General features: G+C 39.1%; 2 protein-coding genes across 8 annotated transcripts in view; both read right to left on the bottom strand.

Annotated features, from left to right (window-relative positions):
* LOC129855746 (coiled-coil domain-containing protein 149-like) overlaps nucleotides 1-1,692 on the bottom strand; it is a 34,091-nt gene extending 32,399 nt beyond the window's left edge. For all 7 annotated transcript variants that reach the window (XM_055923732.1, XM_055923731.1, XM_055923733.1 and 4 more), the window contains exon 1: nucleotides 1,501-1,692. Coding sequence is in view for 3 of the 7 variants with exons in the window: in XM_055923734.1 (XP_055779709.1) it covers nucleotides 1,501-1,551 (51 nt within the window). In the remaining 4 variants the exon portion in view is untranslated. The remainder of the gene's footprint in view (nucleotides 1-1,500) is intronic.
* Nucleotides 1,693-2,368: 676 nt separating this feature from the next.
* LOC129855745 (leucine-rich repeat LGI family member 2-like) lies at nucleotides 2,369-13,631 on the bottom strand. Its single transcript, XM_055923730.1, has 8 exons — nucleotides 13,285-13,631; nucleotides 12,950-13,021; nucleotides 12,182-12,253; nucleotides 11,797-11,868; nucleotides 7,787-7,858; nucleotides 6,499-6,668; nucleotides 5,747-5,911; nucleotides 2,369-4,145 (listed from the first exon to the last, which is right to left on the bottom strand). The coding sequence occupies exons 1-8, from the start codon at nucleotides 13,464-13,466 to the stop codon at nucleotides 3,310-3,312; spliced, it is 1,641 nt and encodes a 546-aa protein (XP_055779705.1). The 5' UTR covers nucleotides 13,467-13,631; the 3' UTR covers nucleotides 2,369-3,309.
* Nucleotides 13,632-14,531: the final 900 nt, after the last annotated feature.

The following is a 14,531-nucleotide window of genomic DNA, read 5'->3' as shown; positions in this document are numbered from 1 at the left end:
ACAAATGATGTCAATTAGCCTGAGTCAATTGGAGGTGCACCTGTGGATGTATTTCAAGGCCTACCTTCAAACTCAGTGCCTCTGCTTAACATCATGGGAAAATCTAAAGAAATCAGCAAAGACCTCAGAATTTTTTTTTTTGTAGACCTCCACAAGTCTGGTTCATCCTTGGGAGCAATTTCCAAACGCCTGAAAGTACCACGTTCATCTGTACAAACAATAGTACGCAAGTATAAACACCATGGAACCACGCAGCCGTCAATCCGCTCAAGAAGGAGACGCATTCTGTCTCCTAAAGATGAACGTACTTGTGTGAAAAGTGCAATCAATCCCAGAACAACAGCAAAAGACCTTGGGAAGATGCTGGAGGAAACCGGTACAAAAGTATCTATATCCACAGCAAAACAAGTCCTATATCGACGTAACCGGAAAGGCCGCTCAGCAAGGAAGAAGCCACTGCTCCAAAACCACCATAAAAAAGCCAGACTACAGTTTGCAACTGCACATGGGGACAAAGATCGTACTTTTTGGAGAAATGTCCTCTGATCTGATGAAACAAGAATAGAACTGTTTGGCCATAATGACCATCGTTATGTTTGGAGGAAAAAGGGGGAGGCTTGCAAGCCGAAGAACCCCCACTAGGATTAAATGTCAGGAATTGTGAAAAACTGAGTTTAAATGTATTTGGCTAAGGTGTATGTAAACTTCCGACTTCAACTGTACATAGCGTTGCATTACACACCTAATGAATACATGACCAAAATAAAGATTGGAATAGTTTATATAATGCTTTATATAACTGTCACATTCCTGTTCTGCGCCGGTGTGCTTTTTGACTGACTAACCTTACCCTAATTGTTAACAAATGCTTCTGTAAATAAGTTTAGAATGTACTGTAGGCCAACAGTACAGCACCGTGTGAAAACATTTGTCTGGATTTCTCTCAAAATGTACTTCCTTATGTTCCCAAATGTTATCGGGGATAGCATATAGCCTAGGCCCACAAGGAAGACTGTGTCCGTAGCAGGAAAACATGTAATGGACTTTATTGAAAACATTTAGATGTTTATTAGTGCAGTACTAGGCAGTCTTCCCTCCCTCCTAACAAACGAGGACGATGTTATAATCGCATTAAACCACGGTTAATCCATTTCCATTTAAAATGAACATGCGTCAAAATGTTGGATCTCATTCCATGTTCAAGCCGTCATATTTATCAAAAGAAACGACGTAGCGGTTCTGTCTTGGAAATAAAATACCCTGTACACATCAGTTCTAGTTTGTTGTAGGCTAGCATGTTGAATTTGAAATATGCAACTGCGTTGTAGATTAAATACTCTACCCGACAAACATTCATATTTAGGCTATAGGAAGTGTTTCAAAAACGAGATACTGTAGCCACATTTATTTCAAACAACGTGATAAAGATACTGACAGCTGTGAGCCGATGGGTTGGGATTAAGTTTGACATGGAGGCAGTGGCATATTGAATAAACTCACCTCGCTGACCAAACCCTGCCAATCACTTTCGCTTCTTCTTGAGGAATTCATCTCGTTTGTTTTATGGCAGCCTTTCAATGTTGTCGTTTATCAAGCTTGGCGGTACAGTCAGTATCAGGAGGGAAGCATCACTGTATTTATTCTGCATAGGAAGACATTATGCTATTTCAGTCTACCTCACTTCCGCCTGTCTGTCAGTTGCGTGCGTGCGTGTGAAACGTCAGCAGAGTTGAGCAGCTATCAGGGTCATTAATATGAATATGACTGACCTTTCAGTGTGATCTGTGTCTTCTTTGTTATGCAAATATGCCGACATGGAAAGTACATTTTAATGCATTTGTAAACGAAATATTGTGTTTTCCTTTTGCCTCAATGCCCTGCAATGTCGGTCTTAAACATAGGGTGGTGCACTTATCACACTCATCTTGAGGTAAATGCATAGGTTTAAAGGCTATAGCCTACAGAATCAGGTAATGCTCATAGCCTTTGTTAATGTATTCAAAGAATATTGACAATGTGTTGTTGTTTCACAAAGAAAGGAATATAACAGCATAGGCCTACTTGCCCTCCTCTTACAAAATTGATTGACAACTAATCAAGGAATGGAAGTGGTTTGGAAATTTCCCCACACATTACATTTTCTCTTATTCTAATAACACTGGCTAATACACGTAGCCTACCGATGCACTGATGTCCTCTATTCTTGCAAGCCAGAGATAAATCTGTCACAAAGGCCCAGTGCTGACAAGGCTACACATCTTAACTTTGCCATCTTGGGCACTTTATCATTGCAACACAGACAAATTCTCAGCATTTGTAAGTGCTAGGTATGCTGTACAGAATAATGGGAACAAAAACAACAGTGCAGTAGATTTCCTGTCAGATGCTTTATTTCTATTGCATTTTAAAACCACAAATGTTAAATAATAAATGGAGAACAATTATTTCACGAGGATCTTCTTAAAGCCAAATGGAATCTACATTCAATAAATTTTCTGTATTTCTAACTTATATACAGTACATAGATAGATGTGTCTGAAAACACCATTTGTTCAGAACATCAACATTGTACAGAGGTAACATACTGTAGTAGGGCATAGTTAACATGTTGAAGGTAAAGGCAGCAAGGTCATGACACTAAAGACAAGGAATATATGTGTATTATATAAATGAAGTTCTAGCTAACTGTACTAATGTAGTACAGCATATAATAAAGCATATTAATAAAGAACAGCATTAAATATACAGAAAGATATGTATCATTATCTTGCATAGGAATTCATACTACATTATTGACATTCTGTTTTGCTATTAGCCAGGCACTGTTCCATCATATAGCTGGCCATCATCAATTTCAGTTCCGTTATTCATTATGTTCAGTAAAGGTATAATAGTTGTTAATGTTTAACAGCTAGCTGTAAATACTGTGCAGTTGCTATAATCATATCCCTGATAAGTCACTGTACAAGACCATTGCAGGTATTGGCAGCCATTGTTCATCATGCGGGTTACATTTCACATATTGTCATTGCTTTAATATGAATATTTTGGTTTCAAACTTAACATGGAAATAATTTTACCAATCTATCATTACATTCAATAACAAAATGTTAACAAATGTAAACAAAGAGAAATTCATAGTTTTGCAGAGACTGTCTAAACCATAGTTCATTGCAAATGAAAAATACTAATTTAAAACACTATATTCATCTTTCATGAAATAAATAATTTACTACTCATGGCAACGGGTATAAATGTGTCAGAAACAATAATTTGATGGTGTTAGGCACAAATAAAAGCTTTCTAGTTTCACAGGCTTATGTCGACAATAACATGCTCAAAGACCATAGTTTTCCCTTTGAAGCTGGAGGAAAATAAAAAATTACGCCGGTCAGTGGACACCACATTGAAAGAACGTGGAGACTGCACATAGATATCCTTGAACTTGGAGAACATTTTGATCTCCTCATCCCACAAGTAGATCTGTGTGAAGGAGTAATCGCTGCCCAGGGCCAAGTAGTGCCTGTCCTTGAATGAAAACGGCTGGAGGACCATGGCGCCACGAGAAGGCAGGGCCTGCACCTCAGTGAACTGCTTGCTGGTCCACTTGAGGACTTTGGAGTCCCCGATGTAGCACGTCATGGCCAGGTAGAGCTCCTCGTCTACCTGGAAGGCTTTGACCGCCACCACGTCGTCAACGTTTGGGATTTCGCTGTGCAGTTGGAACTTCTGGCTGCTCTTGTTCCACAGGTAAATGACGGGCGCCTGAGAGCGACTGGCCAAGATGAGGTGGGACTTCCCGTCTAGCTCGACGAACTCGGCGTCCGTATCTCGGAACCACTCGTGGAGGAACTGGTAGGAGTAGAAACCGGTCTCGTTCCGGTCCGTTTGGTCGTTCCACTTGTACAGAGTAGATAAGCCTGCCTTGGAGCTGTCCACAATGATGAAGTACCACTCGCCGGCTATTTGGAACACCTCAATGTCATTGGGTTTGGAGATGTTGAAGACCTCAATGGTTTGGAACTTGGTGAACTTGTTTTGTTGATCGTCAAACTTGTAGATGTGGGAGCCGCCAAAGAGCTGAGTCACGATTACCAAGACGTGGTTGTCAATCAGAACAGACTTGCATCCAACAACAGACTTTCCTGGAGTAATATTTAAATAATTAGTAATAGTGAAATTATGAATGAGAACAAAATGAAATAAAATATAGTCAAATTATCAAGTCCTATAAGCTCTACCACTACTCATGTGATGGAATAGTTCACTGATCCAGGCCCAGTCTGATGACCTGGAAATTATTCAGAAAAGAGCATGCTACATCATCCTAGGATGATACTCCAGTTATACTGAGGCACTTCAGACCCTGTCCCTACCCCGGATTCATGAAATAAGGACACAACTCTGCACAGATTTTGTTGTCAGCCTCCTAAAATCTCAATTCAAAGACTGATTACCCCCCTGACAGTGACAGGCAGGAACACCCGCAGCCAAAACCAACTGACTATACCAAAGTCTAGAACTGAACAGTACAAGAGGTCAACCCCCCTTTGCCTTAATTTGTTGGGGCCAACCTTATATTTCTGCTCATTGATTAAGGAGCCACTTTAAGACGCAGGACATTTTTTATAAAATGTCTTTACTTACACTTTTTTATTTTGTTACTCTTATCTTAATATTTTGTATGCTCATGTATTTCAGTTTATATTGACTGCTATATGAGTGTAATAAAAACTTCAACTTGAAAAGAATGTTTCTAAATATACATTCACACTAGATAAGTTGTTTTAAGGTCCTGGCCAGTCAGATTTGTGATTTCTATTGAATTGTGTGTGGAACAACAAATGTAAACTGAGTGTAAAAAACATTAGGAACACCTTCCTAATATTTGCTCCCGAGTTGCGCAGCGGTCTAAGGCACTGCATCACAGTGCAAGAGGTATCACTACAGTCTCTGGTTCAAATCCAGGCTGTATCACATCCGGCCGTGATTGGGAGTCCCATAGGGTGTCGTCCAGGTTTGCCCGGGGTAGGCCGTCATTGTAAATAAGAATTTGTCCTTAACTGACTTGCCTAGTTAAATAAAAAATTACAATGTTTTTACAAATAAAAAAATATTGAGTTGAGTTTGCCTTAATTCGTTGGGGCCTAAATTAAATTTGTAGGGGCATGGACTATAAGGTGTCAAAAGCATTCCACAGGGAAGCTGGCGCATGTTGACTCCAATGCTTCCCACAGTTGTGTCAAATTGGCTGGATGTCCTTTGGGTGGTGGACCATTCTTGATACACACGGGAAACTGTTGAGTGTGAAAAACCCAGCAGCGTTGCAGTTCTTGGTACACTCAAACCGGGGCGCCTTGCACCTACTACAATACCCCTTTCAAAGGCACTTAAATATTTTGTCTTGCCCATTCACCCTCTGAATGGTACACATACACAATCCATGTCTCAATTGTGTCAAGGCTTAACAATCTTCTTTAACTTGTTTCCTCCCCTTCATCTACACTAATTGAAGTGGATTTAACAGGTGATATCAATAAGGGATCATAGCTTCACCTGAATTCACCTGGTCAGTCTATGTCATGGAAAGAGCATGGAAATGTTTTGTAAACTCAGTGTATAGTACAACTGAAAAACAAAAAAAATGGATGGTGAGATTTCTAGTATATTTAACTAAACAACAAGGATAGGCCTACATCAATAAAAACACACACACACACACAAAAAACACGAAAAGAAATCAAACCTGTGATGTTATCGAAAGGCCTGAAATTCATTTCAATGTGGTCCCATTCCATGACCACACAGCTGTTGTAATTGGGGTCAGCCATCGCCACATAAATGTCCTCCTTATGGGAGAAAATGTCAGCCGACAAAGCCTGGGTTGGAATGAACTGATGACGGACAAAGTCTGTGGGGCAGAAAAGGAACACAACATGATGAACATAACACAAAAATGTGTACAGAGGAAAACTTGATATCCACACAAGGCCACAATAATCTGGCAACTCTCCAAATAAGCTACAACAAATTAAAAATTAAATATAACTTGAATATTTAATTATTCAAGTTATATTGTTCATATTGATAATTTTATTGATAATGTTTTGTTAATTATTCAACAGCAAAGTACTGATGATGTCCAATACATTATTACAGAAAGTAAAATGTATTTTACCATGTAATAGTTAAAAAGGTATTTGTGTTGTTACAAGAAATCTGATCAACTGTTGAACAGACAACATATATGGTGTGAAAGGACTGTGTGTCATGAAATCTTTGTGTATATATGTAAATCAAACATGGTTCATAGTATGTAGAGCTACTACAGTATATGTGTATAGTATTATTACAGTATCACACAGATGTGCCTATAAATAAAATGCATAACTGTATATTTGATTCCCCCTCAACACACACACCAAAAATATAATTCTTAAAAGGAAAAATAATATAAATTGGTTGGGTGTGACATTTATGTTTGACTGGTTAAATTACCCGTGGAGATACACTCGTCTGGCGGGATGGGAAGGTCGTTCAGGCGTTTGCCCTTCATTTCTATGGGACCTGCGCAGTTGACATCCGATACGGTAGCGTTGGTGTTTTTCAGCCACATCATCAGCCACTTATTCTCGCAGTCACACTGAAATATGTTGCCTCTCAAATCCCTAACATGTGACAGAGGATGGATGCAGTAACATAAAATGAATCCACCAAAAGATGGAATGTGATCACTTAGTAAAAGGCAAAGCTTAGGGCATTCAGAGATAAAATAATGGGAACATGTATGCCATCCAGTATCCTCACACTGCAAGAAAATAATGTCTGGACTCTAGGGGCTAGTTTCCTGGACACCAATTAAAGGGATAGTTTGGGATTGTGGCAATGAAGCCCTTTATCTACTTCCCTAAAATCAGATTAACCCTAACCCTAACACTTTTTTCAAAACAACCCCTAGTCCCTTTCCTTAGCCCATTGTGGGTTTTCAGATTTGATGAAACAGGTAGAGATGTCATCATGCTGATTTCACCTATCCAATCTCTCTTCAGATGGACCTAGGGGAAAGGGGCTGAAGGTTGTCTCTGGACCAGGCGTAACATCCCATACACCTTTTCAAATGCCAAAACAACAACACATTACGGGCAACATTTTGCATGAGCAATTGGCAGTTATGCACAACATTAAATAACGTTTTCAAATTATATTGCACTGCAGATTATAAATGTGGAGTTCTACAATGTTTTTCACAGATATGTGCTCTGTTCTGTGACAAAAATGGCACCCTAAATGCATGCGGGACTAAGCTTGTCCCTAGTAAAAATGTAGTGTGCCATTTCTAAATCACTGGCTAGCCAGTGTACTGAACAAGGCACTTATTTATTAAACCTACTAAAAACAAAACATTGAGGTATATACACAAATTGACCATTAACTCTTTAAGCACAAGCAGCATTCTGACTGAACTAGCTGAGTATAGCAACCATTTCCTGTTAATCTCATTGTCAATATTATATTCAAAACCATTATTCATTGGATATCCAGGTATTCAATGTGATCTTGTTCAATAAATCGCAAACCACCATTCCCTGATAGCAAGCTTATAGAGGAGCACCGGCAGCCCATCTTCAGTATTCATCCTCCTTACATCGGGCAAAAGGCGGTAGTCTTAAAAGCCTAATAAGAGCGGGTTGCCAACTGTCAATTAGAGATGTTTGGTGCAGTGTCAGTGCTGCCTCATAGAAACCTGTGGTCCTATAAGTGATTGCTAGCTGGGTTTCTTACTCACAGCTCTAGCAGGGAGTCAAGATCGTGGAAGAGATCCCTTGGCAAAGCCCTCATGTTGTTGTTAGCCAGCGACCTGCGAGAGACAGTGCGGCAGGAGACGGAGAGAAAAATAATGTGTCATCATGGAGAGAGATTCTTGGGTGGAGGATTGAGATGATAGAGATAGTAGAGAATAGAAATTATATAAATGGTAGAGACAATAGAAATGGTAGATATAAGAGATTGATAAATCTGATAGAAATGACAGAGGTGGTACAGAGAGATGATCAGGGAGAGAGAAATGATAAGAGCCGATAGAAATGGTAGAAAGATGGAAGAGATGGTAGAAATAGTACAGATGATAAACATGATAGAAAATAGAGATGGTAGAGATTATAAAGATGGAATAGAATAGAGATCGAGAGACAATAAAGATGGAAGAGATGGCAGAGACAGGGTCTGTCTGAGTTTTAGTGAGGTTTGGACAGGGGGGTTGGGGGGTCAGCAAAAAGTTGATCTATAAACATATAGGCTGAATCTCAAACCGAACACTTTGAGTACTTCGAGCACTTACAAGTCAATAGAGTCAATCTAAAAATGCTAGTACTTGAGTCATTGATGGCTCCACTGCGCCCTTTGGAAGCCTCTTTATTGAGTGCGCATCCAACGCCGACTCGGCGCCCTTGGCAGCAACTTCTTCCAATGAATCCTATCATGTTTCCTAGCAACAACAGTCACTTCTACGCCTCTCTCAAAAATAATGAGAATAAATCAAGATAAATCAAGAAATCTGTAATGAATTTTTAAGTTTAAGTCTAGCTAAGAGGTTTTGTGTATTTCTGAAGTTTGATCATGTACAAAATAACTTACTAGCTAAGCCTGAGCCAGTCACTTCACATGAAACGAAAGAAAAGCTAACCAACCAGCTAAGTGCAACACTAAATTAAATTCTCCTTCCACAAGCAAGCTAGCTACCTAGTTAGCTAGGGACTGTTGTAACATCATTTTATCACAATAAACACGTTTTAATGAAGCAGCAAACAGCCTGCTCTGCCCTGAGTCTGTACAAAATTGAGTCTTCTGCTGCTGCCCCTGTGACCATATACTTGCACAAATTTTTTTTTACAACTTTCTCACTGTCTATCCGAGTATGCATCGGTGTCTTCCCCAGGTTCCCAGTACCCATGTTTCATAGATAGTGAGTCATGGTACAAGACAGATCGCAGGAGACGATGCTCGCAAATGGATTTAGAATTTTGAATATTGCTAAGAGGCAATTGGGACATGGAGCGCGCATTGTCCCAATGCTCCTTTTGGCCAAAACATGAATGATCACTATCGAACACAACACCACTCAATAAAGGACTTAGTGGCCAAGTGTTTGGTTTGAGATTCAGCCATAGCCTATTAGCTACACAATTAGCCGCAACACATTAACTCACATTAACTCAGCACCAGGATTCAAAACTATAATTGAATGCGTACAAATGGATTTGTAAGCAGAAAAAGTATTTTATGAACAAAAAGTAAACAAATCATTTTTGGGGGGTTGCTGTTTTACAGATAATTTCCTACAATTCTAAATGTTTTGTCATGGGGTGTGGATAATTTTTTGCAGTTTTAAAGCACCTTTTCTGCAATTCTACACATTTTGCCATGACTTATGCCATGCTAATATGATATCTGAGTGGGAGTGACAAACAAAATCAATGGGGGCCCCCTGGAAGTCAGGGCCCCTGGGCACATGCCCTGAGTGCCGGGTCGGGAATTCGGCCATGATTATTGCAATTTTATATAGCTGGCTAGACTAACTAGACTAATTTAACAATCAAAAATGTTTTAACTGACTTGGGCTAATTGAGTGACTGTCTGTGAGTGACATATAACAAAAGAAAAACTGCTGATTCACAACTAAGTTTCAAAATTGCACCTTGTGTATTCTACTATTCTAACTCTCAACAGTAAGTTGAGACCTTGACTGAGGTCCTAAAAAATCTCTCTCTATATATACACTACCGTTCAAAAGTTTGGGGTCACTTAAAAATGTCCTTGTTTTTGAAAGAAAAGCAAATTTTTTGTCCATTAAAATAACATAAAATTGATCAGAAATACGGTGTAGACATTGTTAATGTTGTAAATGACTTTTGTAGCTGGAAGCGGCTGATTTTTTAAATGGAATATCTACATAGGCGTACAGAGGCCCATTATCAGCAACTATCACTCCTGTGTTCCAATGGCACGTTGTGTTAGCTAATCCAAGTTTATCATTTTAAAATGCTAATTGATCATTAGAAAACCCTTTTGCAATCATGTTAGCACAGCTGAAAACTGTTGTGCTGATTAAAGAAGTAATAAAACTGTCCTTTTTTAGACTAGTTGAGTATGAGGAGTATCAGCATTTGTGGGTTCAATTACAGGCCAGAAAATGTCCAGAAACAAAGAACTTTCTTCTGAAACTAGTCAGTCTATTCTTGTTCTGAGAAATGAAGGCTATTCCATACGAGAAATTGTCAAGAAACTGAAGATCTCATACAACGCGATGTACTACTCCCATCACAGAACAGAGCAAACTGGCTCTAAAGTCTCACAAGTCCTCAAGCCTCACAAGTCCTCAACTAGCAGCTTCATTAAATAGTACCCACAAAACACCAGTCTCAACGTCAACAGGGAAGAGGCGACTCCAGGATGCTGGCCTTCTAGGCAGAGTTGCAAAGACAAAGCCATATCTCAGACTGGCTAATAAAAAGAAAAGATTAAGACGGGCAAAAGAACACAGACACTGGACAGAGGAACTCTGCCTAGAAGGCCAGCATCCCAGAGTCGCCTCTTCACTGTTGACGTTGAGACTGGTGTTTTGCGGGTACTATTTCATGAAGCTGCCAGTTGAGGACTTTCCCGCACTTATCAAGAAAATACGTGGTTATCCCTACTGCCTCTGATCTGACAGACTCACTAAACACAAATGCATAATTTGTAGATTATGTCTGAGTGTAGTAGTGTACCAAGACAGGATGCCGTCTGCTTTGCTTAATATAAGGAATTTGAAATGATTTAGACTTTTCATACGTAAGTATATTTGATCAATTACATTTACTTTTGATACTTAAGTATATTTAGCACCAAATACTTTTAGACTTTTCCTCAAGTAGTATTTTAGTGGGGAACTTTCACTTTTTACTTGAGTAACTTTCCATTAGGGTATCTATACTTTTAATCAAGTATGACAATTTGGTGCTTTTTCCACCACTGGTCTTTGTGAGACGCAGAGCAGGTGAATGGATGATCTCCGCATGTGTGGTTCCCACCGTGAAGCATGGAGGAGGAGGTATGATGGTGCTTTGCTAGTGACACTGTCAGTGATTTATTTAGTATTCAAGGTACACTTAACCAGCATGGCTACCACAGCATTCTGCAGCGATACGCCATCCCATCTGGTCTGCGCTTAGTGGGACTATCATTTGTTTTTCAACAGGACAATGACCCAACACACCTCCAGGCTGTGTAAGAGGTATTTGACCAAGAAGGAGAATGATGGAGTGCTGCATCGGATGACATGGCCTTCACAATCACCCGACCTCAACCCAATTGAGATGACTTGGGATGAGTTGGATCACAGAGTGAAGGAACAGCAGCATATGTGGGAACTCCTTCAAGATTGTTTGAAACTAATTGCAGGTGAAGTTGGTTGAGAGAATGCCAAGAGTGAGCAAAGCTGTCATCAAGGCAAAGGGTGGCTACTTTGAATAATCTAAAATACACAATATATTTTTATTTGTTTAACACTTTTTTGGTTACTACATGATTCCATATGTGTTATTTCATTGTTTTGATGTCTTCACTATTATTATACAATGTAGAAAATAGTACAAATAAAGAAAAACCCTTGAATGAATAGGTGTGCCCAAACTTTTGACTTGTACTGTAATTTTTTTAAATTCTAAACAATTACAGAGGTCCGGACCTTGGTGTCTTCATATGCAGTTACAGCCCTGGGTAGAATAGAGATGGTAGAAATGGTATCAGCAGACTTACAAATGAGTCACGTCTCGGAGACCTCTGAGGGCATTTTTGGCGATAGTCTCAATCTTGTTGCCCTCTATGAATCTGTTAATCACAAATGTAATAAATTAAGGGAGTAGTGATGTTACTCTAGCTGTCTTTTGAGCTTGTTATTCACCTTTAAAACATCAAATTACTTATTTTACTGAAGCTAACAACTTTTGGTTTTATATGACACAAATGAAGAAAGAATTATGACGAATTACAGGTATCACATACACTAGTGCTCCATAGGCCACCTTAAAATGTGTTTAGACATTGAAGATTAATTCAGATGTTTGTTAATCATACTGTCTCTGCAAAAACAGTTGACTGGGGAGAGGAAGTCAAATACTGGGGAGAGGAACCAAATACTCACAAATATTCAAGATGAGGAAGGCCATAGAATGCATCATCTTTGATGGTGGTCAATGAATTTGAATTGAGAAGCCTGAGAAAATAAGAAAAACATGATACGTTTTGGGTCGTATTAGTCAAAATTCCATAGCATATTCCACTTTTAACATTTGGATGGCAAATGTTAAACTTATTAAAGATGAAGAAAAAAAATGATTAGCAGCATGGATGCAGTGAGTTGTGTGCGTGTTAGGGCTTGGATGCGTACTCGCGCAGGTGTGTGTGTGGTTTCAAGTGAAGAATTGAAATCATTACTGTAGTAATCATTTTCATGGTTACATCATAATATCCAGTCATTTAGTGAGTGACGGACCTTTTAGTGAGTGACAGACCTTCGATCTGCAAGGCACAATGACCAAACAGACTATCGAAGTCATTGAGATACTGTTCATAAATAAGGCAAACAAATAAGGCAACAGTCTGACACGACTCCCTGCATGTGTCTCTGTCTGATATAGTAATAATTTATGCCATTTAACAGACGCTTTTATCCAAAGCGACTTAGTCATGCATACATACGTACGTTTGGGTAGCACCAGGAATTCAAACCACAGCCCTGATTTAGCAAGCGTCATGCTCTACCAACTGAGCCGTACAGGACCACAGCCTCATCAGAATTGCATTTACAGTTAGTGGTGTAGGCCTGCATTGCTGGATCCATGTATAGGTTACTATAAAAACAAAATATTCTTATGTACTTGCTGAAAATGTAAATTATGTGGCTACGTACAGCAACTGCAGAGATGGCATGAGGGAGAACATGGCCTCTGTGATTTCTGCGAGGGATCCATTTACTATGCTCCTGGTGGAAGATCGACATAATATTGACAATATGAAACCAGCATTAACCTATTAATATGCTTCAGTTGTCTAAATAGTCTGTAACGAGGAAATCATTGACACATATAAAGTGGGTTAGGCTACATTTGTAACACTGAAGTCATTACAAACTTCATGTCATTACACAATTCATGCTTGCACGTTTTACAACATTCCATGTGATAGGCCTACTGTATTTTCCTTTCAACTATGTGTGATGATGAATAAATTGAGGACAATACTCACAGTGAGTTGATGTCATTCGGCATAGTCCGTGGTACACTTGAGGTCCCGACACAGATAATGGTCTCCTTGGAGCACGAGCATCCCGAAGGGCATCGAAAAACCTTTTTAGGTGCAGCTAGACTGGCTTGACCGAGACACAGTATAATCAAATTGATCCATAACCAATGCTTCGAGCCTAACATTTTTTAAAATGTATGACAATGACAGAGAGTGACTTCGATGCAATCCACCTCTATCTCACCGCTCCGTGCCTTGAATACAGCAGTGGACAGAAGAACACCTGACATAAGCAGATTCTGCTGCAGATGCTTCCGGCTAGGATTCCTAATTTCGCATCCAACGCAATTCAGGAAGATTTCCCGGATTCCAGGCAAACTACGGTCGATTAAAATATTTAAAAAATGTTGATGATAATATCAGTAGTTAGCCTTCTTTCAAAGCTCCAATAGGTGAGAAAGTTGGCCCATATGTGCGATAGACTAGTGATTTTTGAATTATTGGTATGTGCAGCGGAGAAAGGAGACCGTTTTTTTGTTGTTTGAAAATAGGATTGTAGTGTAGTTATGTTCTCAAATAAATTGTCCCCTTTTTTCCCCAACACATAAACCCACGTGTCCGCCATGGCAATATCTGCTTTTTGTCGGGATACATTTCTCCTTTATAAATAGGCTAAATAGGCTACTGTCCGCAATTATGTTACAGCTCCATGTTTAAACTAAACAATTTGTGACCTCTCTTGAACAATTTAATACATGTCTCGTGATCTCCAATATCGCACCCTTATAGATTTGTTTTGTCTGATGCCTGATTACAACTAAATTCATGGGCCATTCTAGTTGTTTAGAAGATGGTTGATTTACAGGTGTAGGATTTTAATTTGACCAATAGGCCTATTGTCGCAGAAAAATAAACCTACAGTAGGCCTAACAGGATTTGAAAGTTTAGTCTATAATGTTGCATGAATGGTGGTTAGGAAATTATTGGTCTAAAATGATGCTCAATGAAAAGTGCAATAGCCTGTTAATATAACCGTTGTTTTTGCGTGTTTTCAGTGAATTTGTGTAATTCATTAAGCTCATATGCCACTTTATTTAATTTTTACTTTAGTGTATTTAGTAAATATTTTCTTAACTCTATTTCTTGAACTGCATTGTTGGTTAAGGGTTTGTAGGAAAGCATTTCATGGTAAGGTATACTACACCTGTTGTATTCGGCACATGTGACAAATAACATTTGATTCGATTTTC

This window comes from Salvelinus fontinalis, chromosome 5 (assembly GCF_029448725.1).
Source record: "Salvelinus fontinalis isolate EN_2023a chromosome 5, ASM2944872v1, whole genome shotgun sequence".
In the NCBI taxonomy this organism is placed as follows: Eukaryota; Metazoa; Chordata; class Actinopteri; order Salmoniformes; family Salmonidae; genus Salvelinus; species Salvelinus fontinalis.
The sequence above is the reverse complement of the archived record's forward strand: the minus strand, read 5'-3'. Positions and strand labels throughout refer to the sequence as shown.

Bases quoted from the DNA above. Each gene is read 5' to 3' on its own strand.
- LOC129855745 (XM_055923730.1), bottom strand. From the start codon at position 13,466: ATGTTAGGCTCGAAGCATTGGTTATGGATCAATTTGATTATACTGTGT. The intron at 13,022-13,284 runs GTGAGTATTGTC...ATCTTCCACCAG, and splicing joins CCGAATGACATCAACTCACT to GAGCATAGTAAATGGATCCC. The intron at 11,869-12,181 runs GTGAGTATTTGG...TGTGATTAACAG, and splicing joins CTTCCTCATCTTGAATATTT to ATTCATAGAGGGCAACAAGA.